The 23,336-nt window shown below is 38.5% G+C and overlaps 1 protein-coding gene across 1 annotated transcript in view; it reads left to right on the plus strand.

Moving 5' to 3' along the window:
- Nucleotides 1-8,284: 8,284 nt before the first annotated feature.
- ano3 (anoctamin 3) overlaps nt 8,285-23,336 on the plus strand; it is a 264,288-nt gene continuing 249,236 nt past the window's right edge. Inside the window, exon 1 of the mRNA XM_028794215.2 lies at nt 8,285-8,539. Coding sequence (XP_028650048.1) covers nt 8,494-8,539 — 46 coding nt within the window. The 5' untranslated portion in view covers nt 8,285-8,493. The remainder of the gene's footprint in view (nt 8,540-23,336) is intronic.

A 23,336-nucleotide genomic window follows, 5' to 3' on the forward strand; every position in this document is an offset into this window, starting at 1 on the left:
TATTCATTTACTTTTATGTCACCATTTTGTTACTTTGCGTGTTACACATTGCTACAGTACACATCACTGCGATGCCATGTCATTGCTTGTATGCTAAATAAAAATGATGGTACCTACTAACTGGCATTTTGAGTTCAGACCAAAAAAAAATTTTTTTTGGAGTCACTTTTTGCTACTACTATTGCTTTGTTTAAAAGAATCAGTCTTTTGTTTTGTTTGGTTTTCTTTTTGCCTAGTTTTATACTTGTTTGTAAGATAACTATTATTGAACACTTTTTGGTTTTGAAAGCTCTTTAGTTTTACTTTGGAAACTTACTTTGGCAAAACAAATAAAAAAAATATTCTTAGTGCCTAACAAGCAAGCCATCAAGGTAGACTCCGGATTATGTGGGTTAGATGATGGACGGATGAATGGAAGTTGTATTAGGGTTACTGGCTTAATTTAAGTAATTTGTTTTTCTTTATTAAGATCAGTCTGATAATGTTTTTCGGACTATAAAATGAAATGCAGGGTTGTGCATTTTGGGATGACATGGTTTTAGAGTACTTAGTCTGATCTCAGTTTGTGTGGAATTTGCATATTTTCTGCCATTGTGTATGTTACTTGTTCCAGGGACTCTGACTCGCCCCTAGTCTGCCCCCAGCTACCACACACACAAACACATATCTTTTAAAAGTACACATTAAGTTAATTGGCAACATTAAACTTTCCCTAGAGTGAATGTGAGTGTGTGAATGAAATTTAATTTATTGGAGCAGTGTCCCATTTAAAATTGGCTTCTGCCTTACACTGGGTGCTTTTGTTATAAACTCTAACTCCCAAGTACACTGAGTAAATGGATCTGTGACTTAATCATAAATAGAGGAGGTGGTTTGCTGACTTCCTACCCTGACTTTACATATAAACATTTTTGGCACTGTCAACCTTTGTGTTGAATCACTTTCTTCTATATTTTAATTGATCTTTATAATTAGTAGTCATGTCTCTTCAGTCTTCCAATTGCATTTTTTCATCAGAGTCTCATTTTATTTTTTTCCATTTTTTGGTCATGTTTTTAAACATTTGCTGTCACTGCCAGCATTCTAAAAGGGCAGGAATAAGCAGATTGTATGGCTGTGTGAGCTATCATGAGGGGATTTATCCATTGTCGCTAAGGCAGGCTGTGGCTCCTGGCTTTGGATACAGTTGATTTGACCATCTGCATCCTGTGAAACAAATCCTTTAATTTTATATTATAGGACACATCATTGGGTGAGATACAACTGAAGAATTCTGTAGTATGAGCAACTACAAGAAAAGAGCAGTATTAACTTTAGGCATACACTATGAAACATCCAATGTAGCGCAGTGTGTACCAATCTCAGAAGTTTATCTTTTTAACTTAGGAACTAACCTTCTTTGCACTATTTGCCCGATGGCTCAATATTTTGAGGGTGCCCTACTCATCTCTAAGATAAAGCATTTGGCAAAAGAAGACAAAATGCTGAGTAAGTGGTAAAATCCTATATACAGTATCTCAGAATGACAGTGCAAGAGTCTCATAGGAAATGTGTAGGATAAAATACAAATGAAATGCCAACTAACATATTTCTTTGTCTGTCTTCTTGGTACCATTATTACTTTAACTAGTTTTCAGAACTCAGGGTCCATTCAGTTCTAGTCTTCTGCTTATCATATGTAGTCTTGTTTGCTTTATCAACACAGTGGTTGTTTCTCTTTGACTAATCAGCTACAGGTTTGAGTTTTCAGTCTCCAATAACCAAACATCTTTCAATGCTAGCATAAATCTGCACCATAAGTAACCAGCTTTCAATATATTAGACTCTCTACAAAAATAAATAATAACAATTAATATACGCCACACAAGATTTTGCCACACAAGCCAGATGAAGTTATGTTACTTCAATTTGTAAGACTAAATAAGCACAGAGCGAATACAGTTTATGCATTTACATGAACTGAGATAAATTTGAATCCTATTCAAAGTTTCTTCCTATTCATTTTCTAAAGCTGCCTAACAAAGCACATTCAGAAAACAGAAGACTGGGCTGTGCATTCTTTGCCTATTTGAAAGTTTGCTCTTGTTTTGGTATCAGTTTTAATTAATTATAAGATCACCTTTCTTCCCAATGTTTAAATTTTATTGTATACTCCAAAAATCCAATTCCCACCACTGCAAGAGAAACTTTTTTTTTAATAGAAAATATTTCTGCCATATTTCTCTAAGCATCTAGATGGCAGTTTCCTGAACAGATTAATTCTTATTTACACTTTAATTTACCTGGAGCCATCCACCGCTGCAATAAAAAACACCTTATCTGTAGACAGTGTAAACCTGATATTCTATTTATGTTTTTATGCTTCAAACTTTTTTATTGTGTACTCTTTATAATAGCTAACATTTCATAGTATGGTTATGGATGGGAATGAGAGTGGTGTGTAGGTCTGCCAAAAGAGATCCAACTCTGCTGGGCCCTTGAGCAAGACCCTTGACCTGTAATTGCTCCAGGGGCGCTGTACAATGGCTTACCCTGCACTCTGACTCCAAGGGGTATGCAAAAACTAACAAATTCCTAATACAAGAAATTGTATAAGGCGAAATAAAGAACAAAAAAAAAATAAATGCTTTGTAAATAAACTTTCTTTTTCATACTAAATAAAATGCTTTTTTTATTGATGAAATACATACTAAATGATACTTGTAAAATCTGTGCTGCTGTTTTATGCAACAATATTGTAGCAAGTAACATTATGAAACATATTACAAAGCAGTTAGCATGAATACAGTATATGATATAAAGAAAATAATAAAAATGCAAAATATAGGAGTGCTAAAGACAAAATGGTAACAGGTCAAGATTTCACATAAAATGCAAGAATGGCAAATAAAAACAAACTTTAAACATACATAATTAAAGGTTATGTGAGATGCAAACTTCAGGTAGTGACATCCTTCAAGAAATGCAATTTTTTGGTGGATTTCATCAATTTGAAGCTTAACAGGAGTCTCTATGTTTACAAAGAGAAATAGTTTACTCTGTTTACACACCTGACTTTGTTAAATGGGTTAACTATGAATGAGGGGTGTACATTTTTAATCTGAAAATTTTTAGATCATCTTAAAAATGTTTAGTGCACATTTGTGAAAAAATAAAAGGCTGTTTTGGAAATTCTTTGAACCAAGAACTCTTCAGAGAGAAAAGCTACAAAAAGACACTGAAATTTAAACAGTCATTTGACTGCTCTGAAAATGATTTAACGGTCTCTCTTCAGTTTCCTGCAGCTCATGGCTAAATTATTTAATAAAGGCTATAACAAAAGTGTTAAAGTGGCCAGTTAAGCAACAAGGGAGTTGTAATCAGAGGAGCAGGTGTAAAAGAATGCATTCTGATTCTAGCAAATAAGTTAGTTAGTTGTTCCTTATTTGATCTGCAGGTAGTTTTCACTATTTTGTAATCTCTTGTTGCTATTTCTGTCTTGGACTGTAACATACTGCTTAGCTGTCAGAAGTGCACTTTGAAAATATACTTTTTATTGCACTGTAAAAGACTACTGTAGTAGACACAGCCAGACAGATTTTGATTTGAAGTCTGAAAGTTTAATAAGTGTTGCATTCACAAGACCTGTGAACAAGTGACTTAGGTGTAGGTTGCAGTAAATAATGAGTGAATTGTTTCCCAGTGAGTAGACATTTTACTTTTTTCCATAAAAAACAGAAGCCAAAAAAAACTGTCAGTGATTTTTCAAGCAGTTATTTTTTGCACTTGAAAACACAAATCCTGACAGTTTGTGTTTTTGTCTTTCTTGTTAGTATGGTCATGGAATACATGTGATTATAGCTTTCATATGTAATAAATATACTATTAAACTGCACCAAATGCATTGACTTACCTCTGGTGTCTAAGTTCTGTTTCCGCTTCCTAAAAATCTAATATTATTGCCTATTCAGAGTAACCTGGGCCGTCATGAAGAATATATAAAAGTTAATATTTTCATTTTTTTGATAATCACTATAGATCTTTTATATCAGTATTTGATTAAGTTTAACTTCCTGATGATATTTTGATCTCACATATTAATGGGCTGGTAGTATGAATAAACTTGAAGATATGCTGGTGGTTGAGCCCTTGGTGTCCTGTCAAGCAGACAACAGTTTGTGAGGCTCAGGAACGATGTGGATGTGAGGAAGAATGGTGCACCATAATTAACAGTACTATTTATTTTTCGCTTTACCCAGTACATCTTGGAATATAACACCAGTTCTTATCACTTGCAGAAATTCTCAGATTAACCTGCACTTATGGGGTGTAGTGATAAAGTGTATGAGATAGGAGTATAGGAGTCAGATGGAGAATTTCTTGGTGCAAAGAGAATTGTTTGCAACTTAAAATCAGCAAAACCAATGAAATGGTTGTTGACTTTATGCCAAGTCACTATTTAGTCTTCTAAGAAGACTGCATTCCTTCAATACAGAAAGTGACATCATTCACATCATCTACAACTCCTTGATTGTCAGTGTATTTTTCCTTGCTGAATTGTGCTAGGCCAGTAACATCACCTGAAGATATACTCACAATCAACAAGCAAACTAAACTCTCAGTCTCAGTTATACTCTATACTCTAAACCCACTGGAAGTATTAGAGGACAACAGAATGAGGACTACACTAATAGCCATTATCAACAATGCTGCACATCCTCTCTCTGACACACTAACACTGAGTATTTTCAGGCAACAAATTATTTAGCAGAAATGTGTCAAGAAATGTTACCGGGGTTTCTTTATATCAACAGCAATACACCAGCATAATGCCTCACTGTGACTGTGAGTACACTTTTTATCTTTAGCCAAGATATAAGTTTTTCTTTCTTTTGAATAAACCTAGTGTATTTCTGTTTGTTATAATATGCATGAATGTATATATATATTGAACTTCTGTAAAAAGCCAAATGTCCCCCTTGGGACAAGTAAAGATCTGTCTGTCTGTCTGAGCTCTAAAGTGAAGTGTGTTGGGTGAGGAAGCTGAGAACTCATTCCAAACACTAATAAAGACAAAAGGACATTTAGATCAAGAAAATAGTCCATTACATGATTTACACAATTATCTACTAGTACAGAGTAATCATTGTGCGGAAGTTGTGTTGAGCTGTACTTGCATATCCTGATCTACCTTCAGACACAGACCCAAGCATCAATTCATTTGAATTTTTATGATTCAAACATATAAGTTTGAATGTAATGTCCACAGTTGACTATACTATAAATCATTAGAATATAAAATTCTTCATACTTTTTCCAGTTCGTGATATTTTTACTGTTATGCAATGTAATCATTTTTCTTTACCACTCTATTTCTAACAGTAACTGTATTTCATGTTCTGTGATTCTTTCTATCACAAGTTTAATTAATAGGTTAGTGTATTTGACACAATTATATTGACATGATTTACAGTTTAATATTGAGAGCAAAATGCAATTTAAATTGTATCAACTTTTAAGAAGTTCTTACCTCAAGGTCATCAGTCCAGTGAACAGTTTTGGAAATGCTTAATCAACTAGCAAAGCAGCACTTATGATGTTCATGCAATTTCATTTATCTTAATTCAATAACTTTACGGGTGCTCCACAACAAAATAAAATCCAGAATGTAGATTCTAGTCTACTCCAAGTAAAATACTTTTACCAAACATAATCAAAAAGTAAAGAAAAAGACAAAAGGGCACTGTGGAAAAGTCAGACAAGTAAACAAACCTCTGAGTGTGTAAATTTTGGAGAAAAATCAGTAGCCCAAAAATGTGGTACATGTTGGATTTTGGTCAGAGTATAGATGAAAAAATATAAGAGTGAATAGTTTTTATTTAGTTTTCCTAATAATTGGAAATGAAAATTTATGATCAGCCATAATACCTTTGTACCCTATACATCAGAAACATACAGTATGGAGTTATAGCACAATATACAGCAAAAGACAAATATCTTGAATGTTTTATTACAGTTTGAGTCTACATTTTACTTTTTTAAAAGTGTGATGAAGTTGAGCTGATTTTGAAATAAACCAAGGGGTACATTTATAGCCACTCTTTTCCATCAGATAAAGAAATAATACATTTTCAGAGAAGTAGGGCACATGGTGCTCATCTTGTGGAAACTGGGCTTTAATTTCCCTTGAATAGCACTGTTTATGTGTCAGTTTACATACAATGACCAAAATAACATTTATACAATTAGTGTGCAGTACCTAACCGTATTTGCACACCAATGTATATTCTTTGAGACAAAATAAAAAAAACAAACCAATTGAAGATTACAGAAACATTTACATCAAACATAAGGACTGAAATTTTAAAAAGACCTTTGTTGCTATATTAGACCATTTTCTATCTGTTACTCATACTGTATCTAAAAAAAGCTGAAGCTACTCCATTACCTAATAACAATGTAAAGTCAAAACTGAAATCATAATACCTTTTTTACATTTTAAATGCAAGGAGTAACAACATTTTAATTTTTGGTTGTGTTACCTGGAAATGGAAAAAACTGTTGTGTGGCACACTAGTTATCTGCTTTTTAATTCTCATCTTGAAAGCTAGTAGCAGTAGTATTAATAATATCATGTGTACAGTGTCATGATAGATAGGAATGCATTAAAATACATAACTTTATTCAACAGAAAGCACAAATTAATTAGCTAACCTGAAGTGCTCTTTACTTTTTTCACATTACTTAATCTTTATGAAAAACCCTGAGAAAAACTCCAATATAATTAGCATTGGTCAAGCATCATTTATTGAGAGCATGTGATCATTATTTAAAAAAGAAAAAAAAATGTCTAGAAAGTGAAACAATAGCAAGGATGCTGCTTTACCAAAAATACCTGTTTCCTGCTCTCTCCATCCTGAATTTTATTATTCACAATTTAATTTTGAGACTATAGGCAGTACCTTTTTTCTGATTGGTTTGGACTAGTAGGGCAATCACATTTTCTTTGAACCTGCTTTCTCTTGTCACAAGACCGCACATGTTCATGAGAAAGATAGAGATGGTTAAAAACCACAAGTAACTTTACCTAGTGAACATGTACTATATATTAAGAAAATCTAAATAATTTACTCTATTGTATACAAAATTAATGTGATGTGTAAAAATATAAATAGGAATACAGGCACAATGAGCTACTACATCTTACAGTACATTCTCTTCAAATTGAGCTATTCATCCACCTGTCCACTTATACTGTAAATAATTGACATGACTATAACGGCTAAAATTTGTAAGGCAGCCAGCTACTTTATTTTTTTTTCAAATGTGTTGTGATGACTACTATCATAGCACGATTGCTGCCCAAAATTCCTTCACTGCTGTCTTTTCAGACTGAGCCAAATACCACCAAAGCCCCGACTTGGACCGAACATGAATAAAACGCAATACTAAACATTTATTAATGACCTGAAGACAGAACTTATACCTGTTCAGAGACATATCCATAGGTGCCAATTGGACTATTGCCCATTAATTTACATAAAAATATTAATGTCTTAAGAATGCAAAGAAAGAACTACTTAAAATGACTTCCATAATTGTAATTGTAGTATTGCTGGAACGTTTAAGTTGATTTCACTAAAGCTGCAATTGGGGTTAACTAAAACTGTAATTAGCTTTTATGTTAAAAGCTAGTTAAGTACATTGGTTACCTAAATATAGTCTTCTCCTTGTATAGATTATTAGAATATATTGCGCAAACACCAGTCACAAAAATGTATAAAATGTACATCTTTTTAAAATTTGGATGCGATTATTTTCATATTACGACAGAAGGATCACAATGAAAACAAAAAAAAAATCAATGTGCAAAAAGTAAATGTTTAAATTTACAAGACACTTATACGAATTGAATTCTTTAAAACACACTTAAACAGATAGAATGATTACTTTTGTATTTGATTTAATATGTTGCACTTTTTAACATGTTACCTCCTTATACGCATTATAAGCAGAAACGACGCATAGCCGTTTGCTAGTGCTAGAGTGAGACATACTGTGTGTACATTAGTGCTAGACCAGTATACAGCATTCAGCACAGGTGCTTTTTTGTCCTGGTTACTGCGGTAAATATACTATGCAAGTCTATTTTACTTTTCCTTTATTTCTTTTTCCCATGGTCCATTTAAATTGTCAATGTTGCGGTTTTGCGCACTGACCTTGTTACTTCCTAATACTTTGCTGTGGTTTATAAGTCTTGGCAGCAGCAATGGCACTGATGGGTGAACACTGGTGTCTAATCCACGTTTGCCATGTAACTGGTGGAGATGCGTTGGTCATTCCGTTGTGCGTGTTGTCTTGACGACAGAGGAGGATTGGTAGAGAGAGACAGAGAGAGAGAGTCTCTGCTGCGGCGGAGCTGCATTAAGAGGTCTCTACTATCTCAGCAGCTCTGCGGAGCTCATTCATATCTTGTCTGCAAGGTGTCAGAATTCATGTACCCAATGTGCGACAATGGTCCACCACTCCTGCTCGATTCAGTCCTTCAAGCAGCAGAAAGGTGAGTGCGGAGAGCACGCGCGGGGAGGAGAAACGGGTACCGCGCTCCAACTTCCTTCGGCATGCGCGTTCGCGCTCTCCCTGTCCCAGCCAGGCAGGTCGGCTCTATGGCGATGCGCGTTGCTCCCGTAAAGAACAGCAATTGCAAGGACTATGTGGAAACCAGCCTGTCGCCCCAAGTCAACTTTCGCAGTCATTTCGTAAAATACACGCATGTATGTGTATGTCTGTGCTGACACACGCCGGCTCGTGAGGTGTAAGGTAGTTCTCGTGGCTACAGAAATGCCTGCGGTGTGGACCCATAGCTGCCACTTTAAACTTCGAACATTCCGGAGGCAGCTCTCGCTCCTTTAGGGGAATGGATTTGAAGAGAAACGCGCGTGTACTGTAGTTGTGAGGTTGTTCCTGTGATTCTGTGAATTCCTGACTAATTCTAGTTGAATGGTGTGTTGCTGGACGTCTTTCTTTTTTCATACCTACCTAAATTATGTTTCTGCGGCTTTTCTCCCTATGCGTGAATTTTGTGCTTGTTGTAAATGTGGTTGAAATAAACTCGTCATTACTTACAGTAATATTATATTCGATAAAAGGTGCACTTGTTATGAATTAATACTAGTTTCATTTTTAAAATGTTATCACCAGTAGAAACAAACTATTTACAATTTTTAGAATTGTATTTATGCACCCTATTCTAAGTATTTTAACAACTACAAGCATAATGAAGTATCATGTATTCTAAACCATGTTATAATTTGGAAAGTGTACTGCCAATGCTGTATACAAAATATTATGCTTATCCACACTTTAGAATGTATTATGAGTAGTGTCATTCTCAGTACTTGTGCATTATACTGTACTGTTACTGATACCATTAATAATGTGAGTACTGTATAGCGCTGAAGATAGCCAGTGTTCTTTGATTTGTAGTAGTTGTTGTTTCTCTTCTAGTCATTAATCTTACTCAGTTATGACATTTACATTGCACATACTTTTATTTTAAGCAACTTAATTTTTAATATTATAGTTTTGTCCCTTTTTCAGTTATAACATTAAAGGCCACTCCAACTACTGTTGCATTATCAATATGAATATTATATCTATCACTATTAATAAGACCAAAACTGGCAATTGTTTTACAACAGAGTAATACAACAGTTGCTGATGTTTTTATAATGTAATATTTTGTTCATTACTACTAATTTTAGCTGCTGCTATTGTAATTATGAATGGAAAAATCACCACTGGCAGCAACAGTTGCTGTTCAGGTACTATTTTGTAACTGGTGGAGATCAAACATGGTGCATTACGTTTACACCAAAAAGAAGGGCAATGAATTATGTTTCAGTCTATTAAAAAAAAATAACTTTACTGTATGTTGTAAAAAAAGAAAACAAGGGATAGAAATGGGGTTTTGGGAGGGAGACAGCTGAAACACCTTTCAATCATTTTATTGATTTTGTTAAACTAATGATCAACAAAATGCAAAACTTTGTTTTATTTTCTTTTTGTACTGCATTTGATATCATGTTATTACAAACCCTCTCTTTGTGGCAGCTTTAAGTATACATAAAAATCTTTTAAAACAGTCTTCTCATTTCATACTATAGCCCTTTCAGAAGTGACATGAAGGGAATATTTCATTAGAGGAAAACTGCTAGTAGATAATTGCTTTTGAATACTGGATTGGCAGGTAGCATTTTTATTCCTGAATTAAATAAAGAAATAAATGGATAAACATGAAGTGAGTGGGACAGTTTTGACAGCAGTACTCTTTAATTGCACTGCTATGTGTTTTTCCCTTTGCTTTTCTTAATTTATTTTGCATTTTATGAACTTTCAATCACAGCTGACAAATGGTGGAATTGTTTTCAATGTCTATAAAGCAATTTCTCAGGAAAGTGAACTGTTATGTTTTGCTTCCCTCCTCCTACACCTAACTCAGTCATTGCAAAGTTGAAGCAGCTATGAAAGTAGCAGTGCATCTATTATTGAGTAAACTGCTGCATAATGCGTAGAGTGGCAGCAATCCTATGTGCTTTACATAACTCTCAGAGGATTTGCCTAATGTACCAACAGAGCGTACTGGATTTGGTGAAGTTTCACTCTCACATAACCCATTGATTTTATTGCGATGAGGGTGTAGTTTAAAACAGTAGGTATGTGTGAAAGAGACGATCTTCTCCCTGATTGTCTTTAGACACTGCTTTTGTCAAAAAGTTTTCAGGTTTTCATGTGTTAGAGAATGTTAGAGAACATTTTTTAGATTTGCAGAAAAATGATGACCTACCTCTAAATTGTCCCTAGTGTGGGTGTGTGTGTGTGTCCTGTGGTGGGCTGGTCCCCTGCCCAGGGTTTGTTTCCTGCCTTGCACCCTGTGTTTGCTGGGATTGGCTCCAGCAGACCCCCATGACCCTGTAGTTAGGATATAGCGGGTTGGATAATGGATGGATGGATGATGTCCTACCCAATCCTCCGGATTTAGATATACAATTAAAATTTGTAGTCTGTATTTACCTAACCTTCAGCAAAACAGAAAACTATGAATATTTACTACATTCAACAAAGTCTGTCATAGAAATAAACATTTAATTATGCTCCAATAATCTAAAGTGTGAAGACTTAATTTACTGTGTATGATTATTATTGGCTACTTAGTATTATAGCCATTTTTAATATTAATATTGTAACTATTTTTAATTCAACTTAAAAAGGAGCCTAATTTTTGAGAAAACCTACCAGTATTAAATGTTTATCAATACATGTTTGTGTTTCATCAATGCATTATGACTTGACATGTGGTTCAAATGACTCATTTGACAGAATAGCTGAGTTTTGAAAGTGTAGCATTCCTATGTGAACATATTTAGTAGAAAAATTAAATACCATTCATTATTGTGCGAGTAAAGGGTTCCTGGGGCAGAGATACAGTGTACCAAGTGGATTGAGAAAATTATTCACAGACAAAACAAATTTCACAATCCTGCGAATCAAATGGCAAAGCATATGTAGACTGTTAAAGTAGCCCTTTGTACTGTATGCCCACCCACCGTACAGATCTCCTCTAATTTTAAAAGACTTATTTATATTGATAAATGGATGGCTGTTTTTAAAATATTTTGCTGATAAAGATCTGAAATACAGTTCACTTGAAATATTGGTATTGTGCTCTAGCAAATACTGTGACTGTTATTGTGGTTTCCTGCTTTGCCAATATAGGCTGAAAAGAGATTTAATTGGGTGCACTTGCCCAATAGTGTGTTGTCCTTCAAAAAGCCATAATTATTCAGGACATGAACTGCAAAACGGAATAGAAAATGTGGCACAATGATAATGGCCGATACAGATTTACATTTTTCCCCTGAGATACAAACTGATTGATGGTGGGTATCTGCTACACAGTTTGTTTTGTTTAATTCCACAGATTGTTGATATTTGCTGATTAGGGGATATCTGTATTAAGGGGAATTCCACGTTATATTCCTGGAAGTACTACAGGACTTTACTAGTGTTGTATTATAGCACAGGAAAACGCCCATTTTGTGATGTGCACACTACTTCTATGAAGACATGCACCGTATCAGAAACTATTTTTAAATATCCAGTGGTATTGGGATGTTTTATTTGAATCAAGAGTCTCATTATGTGCCACAAAAGTACCTTGTACATCATTATGCATTTCCATTCAGCATGCATTAGTTGCACATGCGTACCACTTTATAGACTGATGGGGTTTTCATTATATCCTGACTCTACTCTCAACATGAACCAAGAAGAACTAGGAGCCATCTGACTGAGTAATGTTTTTCTAATTCTCCCATATGCAATTTTTTCTTTATTTAGCCCAGGGCAAAGATATCTTTCTGCTTTTTAGTGACATAATTGTAAGTCAGTTTGGTAGATGGCTGCTTTGTGGGATCTCTGATATTACTCTTTTGGCACAATCACTGTGCTAGGATGTTGTCTGTCTTTGTCAGCCTCCACACATAAAGATAGTCGTTGGATGTATTTTTGAAGCTGCCAGTTCTCTATGGTCATGATACTGCTTTGTTTAAATATTTAAGCAGCATTGTAATTCCTGCCACATCTAACACCCAGTACCATTCTACCCTTAAAGCCACTTTCATCTTTTAGTCTTCCTAATTCACTTTCTTGTATATATAGTCTGTTTGTAGATGTCCATATGTTTTGAACAGCATTTTTTGCACATATGGTATGGCAAAGCAATTTTTAAGTAAGCAGTTATGTGGACTGTGTAAAGTATATATGATGCTACAAAATGTGCATTGGGATTGGGTGATTATTATAAAAATAAAGCATTAGTAAAGCCAAAGAATTGACTTAGTAAGTATTCAGGATTTAAGAATGGTGAAAAATATGTTTGACTGCTGTGTCAAAGTTTTGTGCATGAAAGTGATGATTAATGTAAAGCACAGAATGCATCCATCCATGTGTCTCCTGAACTTGCTTAATCCAATTCAAGGTCTTGGGTAATTAAGAATCGCACATGAGAAAAGAATACAGAATGCTTTATAAAAGCTACATTTGCGGTTTAATGTGTTATAGTGGGCTTAGGTTTTCTGGAATATTACCTGTAATGGATGTTTTCTTACCCAGTTGAGAGACCATTATAATGGAAGGATGGAGGGAAGCTGCCTTCTGGAGCCACATATTCCCAAGTACAATAGATGGCATCCTTCTGGCAGATGCCCCATGTACACAACCAGCAGGGCTTTATGGGAGTTGTAGTCCTGGTGGACAGCCGTGCTGGGTTTCTTGGAAGCTGCCAGTGAGGGCTACGGGGAGAAGGATTCCTTATTTTAAGGAAGTTCCACTTGACCCAAAGGTGTTTCCTTTGTGCACTGTGGTAGCACCAGAAGAACTTCTTGGTCAAAGATAAAGGCAATTTGGAATGAGCTGTGGAGGAAGGGCAAAGGTTGCCTGGGAGGAGTGGAGGAGGAAAAGCGAGACAGCAAGAAAAAGAATTATGTTGTGGTTGTGTGAATCTTGTGAAGAAGCCTTTGTTGAGGTATTACTTTTGAAATAAATTGATATTTGAACCCAGGACGTGTGTCTTGTCAAGTTGTGTCTGGAGTTTGGTACCCTGTTATGCCACCTACATGGCACAGACTATGAATTGCTTTGTTAACCGATTAAAGTCAAGTACCGTATATTGCAATATTTCATTTACAACATGCCTGTATTGCAATGCCAGATGAAATATTATTATTGTTAAAATGTTATTGAGTGTGAATGAGTACTAATTCAGTACAGTACCAGGTGGTTGCAAGTAATTTTGTATAGTAAATTATACTTAGCATTTCAATAGAGGGTGTATCTAGAATAGAAATATTGGGGTTGTCAGATCTGCTATTATGTGGCATAATGAAAAGAGACCCTCCCTGAAATGCTCATATGGGTTATCCTCAGCCTTCTGTTTTATTAAGTGATCTCATCACTGAGAAAGCTGATGCTTCACTCAGGCAGAAATAGTACAGAGTGAATCTTAAAGGATCCAAGTCCCTAAGATTAAAATGGAAAATAAGAGAAATTAGGTCACAAAGGACTGCAGAGTGAATATTCTATTGAACACTAACAGCGTAGATTAATATGAATACAGTAGTATGACACAAAAATTTGGTAATTTAGTTAAATGCAATCATTTGCAGCCAAAAGATGTTCTATATACTGTAATTATATTCTGTACATATTGTTTGTGATTCATTTGTCTTTTGTAATTCATTTTGTGTAATTTGGTATTGGGCACAACTATAGACTATAGGAAAAGGACCATCTTCATCTAGTTGGATTAACCCCTTTAACTGCTAAATGTGTTCTTTCAAAACAAATCTTTTTTTTACTTTTAATCAAATATAGTACACTAGAACATGTACAGTACCAGATGTAGTCCTGGAATTAAGCAATAAGCGCCATAACAGTGCTTAAGTAAATATGGCCATTATTTTGGAAATGAGGTGGTTAGTGGGAATTACTTGAAGCAGTTTATTTCTGACGTTGTTGCACAAGATTCAAACTGAATATTTCAGAACTGTCAAATAATACTCAGGGGCAAACTGATATTTCTAACAAAATGTTTCCGTCTGTACAGTTTTAATTGCATATACCAGGAATGTGCAGCCTAAACTCGTGAAAAGCACAAGTAGAAAGGGTTTGAAAATTTGTGTCAAATGCCAGAACACATATAAGTGATACAAATAAATTATGCAAGATGTACCTTCCTCCACCCAAAACAAACTGTGTAGCCTGGACAATTATAAGAGTGCTTTAGAAAAATACTGCATAAAAAACATATCCATATCAATATGTACCACCTGCCATTTTTGTCTGTTTTCTAGTTATTACAAGACTAAAAGAAACCTATCATGTGAAAGAACATAGTGGCATAAATGTAGTTATTATTATGTATGTTCTGATGTTCTTAATCAGGTTTAAGATTAAATTCTTTAGTTATTTCTGGGCTCATCAGCTTACAGAAGGATAATGTAGGCAACTTTGTATGCATAATGTTTTATTCAGTTTCTTAATTTGCTTTTGTAAGTGGCAAGAGGTTAAATAAAATTGTAGAGACATGTACCCAACCATACCCATCTACTTCTTGGTTCTTCAGTGTGAGAAATAATGGCAGTATTATATGAGGAAAAAAGAACATAAAGATAAATTAAAGTATTCATAGTCAGTCAATATGCCCATAACACATAACATCACAAAACGTCATGAGTTATGGTGCAGAGAATTAGATAAAACAAAAGTAAAGGAATGGAACAATGAGAAAAACAAAACAATCCATAGGTAGGATTACACTGTTGTTTATAGTATTTTTTCATTTTTTGTGAATTTTAAAATTTTCTGCCACTCCCTTATTTGCTGTTTGTTCATGTTTTTGTATTGCTTGTAGTTTTGCCCCAATTCCTTTTTTCCCTTCTATGCAATTAGGGTTTCAGGTGTAACCTAAACTGCTCTATATATTCCTTCTGTTCTCTATAGTTCAGTTTGCTGTGCTGAGGCATTAGTGTTCCTACTTTTGTTAACAGGTTGCCATCCTTGATTTTACCCCTTTCTAATTTTATTAAAAAGTCCTCTATTTTGATTCTGTGGTTAATAGTCTTTTGGCTTGTTTACAGTTTGCTGTTTGGAATTTGGACTTGTTTTTTGATTATTTTTGATTGTTGCTTCTTTGATAAAACTTTTTGTATCTTTGCATTTTTTAATCTTTTTGCTGAATAAACTATTTGCTATATATTCCTCGAACAATAACCGTGCCACATTTGCACAAAATTAGTGCATTAGTGCTCTTCTTGGATCGAGGCCTTGCCATGGCAGAAGGGCTTGCGCGCTCTAGTGATCCTCGGAGCTATGTTGTCGGGAGCTACATGCTCCTGGTAGGGCTTCCCAAGGCAAACAGGTCTGAGGTGAAGATCCAGACTAACTCGATACTGAGACCCCACATGGAGTTAAATCAAGGATCGGCGTTTCCCTTGCCCGGGAAAGGGCACCCAGGGCCCCACCCTGGAGCCAGGCCCGGGGGAGGGGCTCGCTGGCAAGCACCTGGTGGCTGGACCTTTGACCACGGGGCCCAGCCGGGCTCAGCCTGAAGGAGCAATGTGGTTCCGCTCTCTTGTGGGACCACCACCTGCAAGAGAGGCCATAGGGGTCGGGTGCAATGGGTGGTAGCCGAAGGCGGGAACTCTGGCGTTCCGACCCTCGGTTGCCGAAACTGGCTTTTGGGACATGGAATGTTACCTCTCTGGCGGGGAAGGAGCCTGAACTGGTGCGAGAGGTTGAGAGGTACCAGCTAGATATAGTCGAGCTCACCTCTACGCATGGTCTGGGCTCTGGAACCATTCCTTTGGAGAGAGGCTGGACTTTGTTCCACTCTGGAGTTGCTGTGGGTGAGAGGTGTCGGGCAGGGGTGGGCTTGCTTATGGCCCCCTGGCTCAAGGCCTGTACGTTGGGGTTCTTCCCATTGGACGAGAGGGTTGTTTCCCTACGCCTTCGAGTTGGGGGAAGGACTCTGACTGTTGTTTGCACTTACAATATGCACCGAACAGCAGTTCAGAGTACCCAGCCTTCTTAGAGTCCCTGGAAGAGGCGCTGCGAGACGCATCTCCTAGGGACTCTATCGTCCTGCTGGGAGACTTAAACGCTCACGTTGGCAACAACAGTGAAACCTGGAGAGGTGTGATTGGGAGGAATGGCCTCTCTGATCTAAACTCGAGTGGTGTTCAGTTGTTGGACTTTTGTACTGGCCATGGATTGTCCATAACGAACACTATGTTCGAGCATAAGGGTGTCCATAAGTGCACTTGGCGCCAGGATGCCCAAGGTCGCAGCTCGATGATCGACTTTGTAATCGTGTCATCAGATCTGCGACTTTATGCCTTGGACACTCGGGTGAAAAGAGGGGCTGAGCTGTCAACTGATCACCACCTGGTGGTAATTTGGATCAGATGGCGGGAGAGGCTGCCGGACAGACCAGGCAGACCCAAACGAATAATGAGGAACTGCTGGGAACGTCTGGCGGAGGAACCGGTCAGAAAGATCTTTAACTGCCACCTCCGTCAGAACTTCAACCTCATTCCGAGGGAGGCGAAGGACATTGAGACTGAATGGGCCATGTTCTGAGACTCCATTTTCAAAAGAGCAGAACAGAGCTGTGGCCGCAAGGTTGTCGGTGCCTCTCGTGGCGGCAATCCACAAACCCGGTGGTGGACACCTAAGGTTCGAGAGGCCGACAAGCTGAAGAAAGAGTCCTATTGGGTCTGGTTGACCAGTGGGACTCCGGAGGCAGCTGAGGGGTACCAGTGGGCCAAGCATGTGGTGGCATCGGCTGTTGCAGAGGCAAAAACTCGGGCATGGGAGGAGTTTGGGGAAGCCATGGAAAATGACTTTCGGTTGGCACTGAGAAGGTTCTGGCAAACCATCAGGCGCCTTGGGAGGGGAAAGTGGTGCTCCACCAACACTGTGTACAGTGGAGATGGGGCCCTGCTGACTTCAACTGCAGACGTTATTGACCGTTGGAAGGAATACTTCGAGGATCTTCTCAATCCCACCAGCATATCTTCCTTAGAGGAAGCAGAGTTGGAGGACTCCGGCGGGGGCCCGTCCATAACAGGGGCTGAGGTCGCTGAGGTAGTTAAAAAGCTCCGAGGTGGCAGGGCCCCTGGGGTGGATGAGGTTCACCCTGGGTTCCTCAAGGCTCTGGATGTTGTGGGGCTGTCCTGGTTGACACGTCTCTGCAACATCGCATGGACATTAGAGGCAGTGCCTCTGGATTTGCAAACCGGGGTGGTGGTTCCCCTTTTTAAGAAGGGTGACCAGAGGATGTGCTCCAACTATAGGGGGATCACACTCCTCAGCCTCCCCGGTAAGTGTCTATTCAGGGGTGCTGGAGAAGAGAGTACGGACGATGGTCGAATCTTGGATTCAAGAGGAACAATGCGGATTCCGTCCCGGCCGTAGAACACTGGACCAGCTCTACACCCTGGCCAAGATCCTGGAGGGGGCATGGGAGTTTGCCCAACCAGCCCACATGTGTTTTGTGGATTTGGAGAAAGCATTTGACCGTGTCCCTCGAAGCATTCTGTGGGGTGTGCTCCAAGAGCACAGGGTACAAGGCTTGTTGTTACGAGCCATTCAGTCCCTGTACAGGAGGAGCAGGAGCTTGGTCCACATTGCCGGTAATAAGTCAGACTCGTTTCCTGTTGAGGTTGGACTCTGCCAGGGCTACCCTTTGTCACCGATTCTATTCATAAGTTATATGGACAGAATGTCTAGGCGCAGCCAAGGAGCACAGGGGGTCTTGTTCGGTGACCTCAGAATCTCGTCTGTGCTATTTGCGGATGACGTGGTTCTGTTGGCTTCATCAGACAGTGACCTCCAGCTCTCACGAGAGCGGTTCGCAGCCGAGTGCGCAGCAGCGGGGATGAGAGTCAGCACCTCTAAATCCGAGGCCATGGTTCTCAGCCGGAAAAGGGTGGAATGCTCTCTCTGGGTTGGGAACACAGTACTGCCTCAAGTGGAGGAGTTCAAGTATCTCGGGGTCTTGTTCACGAGTGAGGGAAGAATGGAGAGGGAGGTTGACAGACGGATCGGTGCGGCATCCGCAGTAATGCGGGCTCTGCAACGGTCCGTCGTGGTGAAGAGAGAGCTGTGCCAAAAGGCGAGGCTGTCGATTTACCAGTCGATCTACGTTGCTACCCTCACCTATGGCCACGAGCTTTGGGTAGTGACCGAAAGAGCAAGATCGTGGATACAAGCGGCCAAAATGAGTTTTCTGCGCAGGGTGGCTGGACTTTCCCTTAGAGATAGGGTGAGGAGTTCAGTTATCCGGGAGAGACTCGGAGTAGAGGCGGTGCTCCTCCGCATTGAGAGGAGTCAGTTGAGGTGGTTCGGGCATCTGGTTAGGATGCCCCCTGGACGCCTCCCTGGGGGGGTGTTCCGGGCATGCCCCACTGGGAGAAGGCCACGAGGTAGACCCAGGACACGCTGGAGGGATTATATCTCCCGGCTGGCCTTGGAACACCTAGGGGTCTTCCCAGAGGAGCTGGAGGAGGTGGCCGGGGAGAGGGAGGTCTGGGCTTCCCTGCTTAGGCTGCTGCCCCCGCGACCCGATCTTGGATAAGCGGTGGATAATGGATGGATGGATGGATAGTGCACTGTGTTATGTTTCAGGGTTTGCTCCTTAACAAATGTTCTTTTTCCCTTTGTTTAATTTTTAGTATTATTTTTTATGTGTTTTTTAGTGCTGGGAGGTATACCGGTTCATACTGAAAACTGTTTATAATTTTTGTTATAATATGGATTTTTCTTATACCGCAACACCAGTTTAAATAGCCTAAACACATTCGGAATGTGGTGCAGTGGGAAACTGTTTAAGGGGGGACCTTTTTCACTGTTACACTGCTAACCATGCCTGCAATGGAGTACATACGTTAGTGGAAGTATTGAGTGGTGAAAATGGACAGAGTACATTCTGAAACTGAAGCTGTAGCAGACAATAAAGTTGAATATGATGACACAGAAGAACTTTTGCCAAATAAAGGAGTTGTGTCTGTTGTCTGGAGATACTTTGGTTTTAAAATGTCGGATGTGGACCAAACAACTATTTCTTGCAAGTGCTGTCGAGGTAAAGTTGTCGCTGGAGGCGGCAACACGAGCAATTTGCTGCACCACCTTAGCTGCAAACATGCTTTGGAGTACCGTGAATGTATGGAACGAAGATTGGCACCCTCTACGTCCTCAGGTAAAACTGAAAAATCTAGAGGACACTTGAGTCAGATGTCACTTGTAGACGTGTTTGCAAGAGGTACTGCCTATGACAAAAAAAGCAAGTGGTGGATCGAGATAACCAACAGCATTACAATCAATATAGCTAACGTGTCAGTGGACAGAGATTGTTAACATTAACATAAAGTATAGTTGGTTTACAAAAAAGATTTACTATTTTTTCCTTTTCTAAGACATGTTCAGTGCAATACAAGTTTTGGCAAGCACCTCTGGATATTTTACTAAGTCTAAATGCCTTTTTGGATGGTTGAAAATTTGTCAAAATTGTAGTTTAAGTTGTTTGCAAAATTTGTTTAATAAAAAGGTTCTATATTTTTATTGTAACTGTCATGCAATGTGATTCCTTCTCTTTATTAGTGCCACCCTCTTGAAAACTATCACTTTATGGGGCCATGCAAACCTGTATTAATATTTGTGTGCACATTAAAATGTTTTTTTGTACTATGTACAATTCTCACGACAGTGGAATAGGTTATTCTTAGCCAGTCTACTGCAGTAATTGCAGTGGAAAATGTGGTTAACATCCACTCATGCAAGGGGAAAAAATACAGTTGAATATAGTGAAACCAGTATAATTTTGAAAAATACTGTGATATAGAATTTTTGTCATACTGCCCAGCACTAGTGTTTTTAATATTTATGGATGGTGTAACCACTGTTATATTTAATTATTATTTACTATCTGTGTATTACTTGTTCTACTATGTCCCTTGTGTTTTGTGGGTGCAACCTGAAGACGTAGACAATCCTAATGTCACAGGTGAAGGACTATTCTTAATCTGTTTATTGTGAGGCAGTGGAATGAATCCTTCATTCGTTTATTTTGATCATTTGTGATCAAGTAAGCAACTACAATGCCCCCCTACCCCACACACCTGAAAGTACTGTACTCTGTGAAAAAGCATTTCATATGTGACTGACGAGAGGGACCAGACTAGTACAGAAATCCCCAGAGGAGAAAAGGTATAACTAAAGGGGAAAATTAAGGATTAAGACTAGATAAAGAAGGAGGATTTCCAGATGTTTACATTGAGTTAATCATGAGATTTACAGTGAGAAGCTAAAATGAATTTAGCAGAGATGGTACCCAATCAGAATATCCTGTGCTGGACAGAAGTCAATATAAGAAAAGAAAGGTCCAGGAGAGGAAATACAGTATATGAGGCAAAAAGGTAATATTAGCAGAAAAAAATTGCATAGACTATCTGGAAATATTTCTCCAGAAAGGAGAAACCGAAGGGCAGTCCCAAAAATATGGATAAAAGTGCTAGGGACATTTAAAGTACACAGGTGACAGATGTGATCAGCAGCCAAAAAATCTTCTTTTTTATATAAAGACTCTGTGGACTGGTCTCTCAAGCCAGAGATTTTACAGTTCTTTTTATTGATAGGCATTTTGATATATTTTGGGACATTTGGAGTATTTTGACCTTTAAAAACGTTTTCTCCATTTTTTGGGCCTAGAGAGACCAAAGTCTGCCATTAAAGTTTCAAGTCACACTGCTCAACATGAGTCCTATCTTAAGAAGGCCAATGAAGACTTTGGCTTGGTTCTGCGGGTCTATTAAAAGGCCTCATATCCTTTCATATTTTTGAGTTCACTTGATCCTAACTCATTGAGAACTGAGTTGTTACATGTGGACAGACCGAAATGGCAACTGCCATAGGTGCTTATCCCATCATATACAATCATACCTAAAAATGATGTTACCTTCCATAAATTTCAGCATTGTGACTATATTATTTTTCCTGGTTAGCAAATTGGGAGCACCTGACTGTTTCCAGGTTATCCGAAGCCGAATGCGCATTCGCCTTCTTTGCAGCCGCCCGAAAAACCTTACAAGACCGACATCGCGGCAGGCGGCAGATTTACGGCCGCGAAAATTCAAAGAGAAAGGCGACTTCGACCAACATCGCGGCAGGCGGCAGATTTACGGCCGCGAAAATTCAAAGAGAAAGGCGACTTCGACCAACATCGCGGCAGGGTCCGTCCGAAGCCGAATGCGCAGTCGCCTTCTGCGCATGTCCGAAGCCGAATGCGCAGTCGCCTTCTGCGCAGCTGCCCGAAAAACCTTACGAAACCGACATCGCGGCAGGAGGCGGATTTATGGCCGCGAAAATGCAAAGAGAAAGGCGACTTCGACCAACATCACAGCAGGTGGCGGATTTACTGCCGCAAAAATTCAAAGAGAAAGGCGACTTCGATTAATGCTCTAGAGGCCTGAAAGGCGATTTCGACTACAGCTCCAGGCCTAATTACGCATTCATTCAATACACCTATATCAGGTTTGTGGTGCTTATACTTATTACTTACTATTCCACTTGTGCCCGTTTCATCTTACGTTGTCGAAACGGGCTCTTTGTCTAGTATATATATATATATAGTATTATCGTGGTATTTCCCTCTACTTACCCTTTACCTGTTTTCCCTCAAGGGTAAGTGTTCTCGTCAAGTTCATTTTCGGGTTGGTCTACTGTTGCACTTTAAGATGAACACATGAATGACACACACACGCTGATTAACCTGTAGAACTTTAAACCACACAAGTGCTTTTGGAATAACAAAGCCTGTCACTCAATGTTTTAATGTTATCTCAGACCTAAATATTACTCTTTGTCTACAAGAATACATTTAAACATACAAAGACTCAGCACTCTTGACTATAGGCCATCTATCAGCCAAGAATACCTTTTTCTTGTACTGTCCCTACTGTTGAGTGGAGCTCCTCACTCTCAGCCTTATAAACCTCGCAGCACAGATATAATGGCAAATGCCCGTGGCTGCTCCAGGTGCTCAAAGAAATATAACTTATTACTTCAATCACTCTAGACATTAAGACAAAGCATAGAAAGTTAAAAGCAGCATGGTATTTATTACAAGAATAATAATAATACCACTGGAACAAAGAATAATAGAAAATAGGAACTGATAGGAAAGTCTAGATATATATATAGTCTTTAGAAAAAGCTTACGAAAAACAGTAGAGATGACAAGGATGAATGTCCCAGGGCGACGTTTGATTTAGCAATCGATGATCATGATGCTTTTCTGACTACCAGTGATGTCTTTGTCCGTTCCTCTTCTTCTTCTTCTCCTCCCCTGCTTTCTTCTTCTCTGACGTTGCTTTCAAAATGAGACATATTTATTATGAAATGTCATGCCGTGGTTTCACAACAAATGCACCTGATTGGTTGGCTGTCAATATAATTGATGAATTTTGCTCAAACTCTTTCCCAGATAATAAAGATTTTTGATGTTGCCTCATGTCCATCTTTCCCAGGCTGTAAACTAAATTGTTGTCCCAGATGTTCGTATGAATAGCCTGAGGTGTCGGCTTAGTCTTCCTTTCCCAGGTTATAAAGTAATTGAGCCACCAGCATGTCTTCCTTTCTATATTGGAACAGCTGTTTTAAAAGTGAGGTGTAAGGGAAGAAAACCTGCTTTAATTTGTATTCATCTGTTGTCTTGCCTCGAACAAAATATAATGGAAAAT

The sequence above is a fragment of the Erpetoichthys calabaricus genome, chromosome 2, assembly GCF_900747795.2.
Source record: "Erpetoichthys calabaricus chromosome 2, fErpCal1.3, whole genome shotgun sequence".
NCBI classification, from domain to species: Eukaryota; Metazoa; Chordata; class Cladistia; order Polypteriformes; family Polypteridae; genus Erpetoichthys; species Erpetoichthys calabaricus.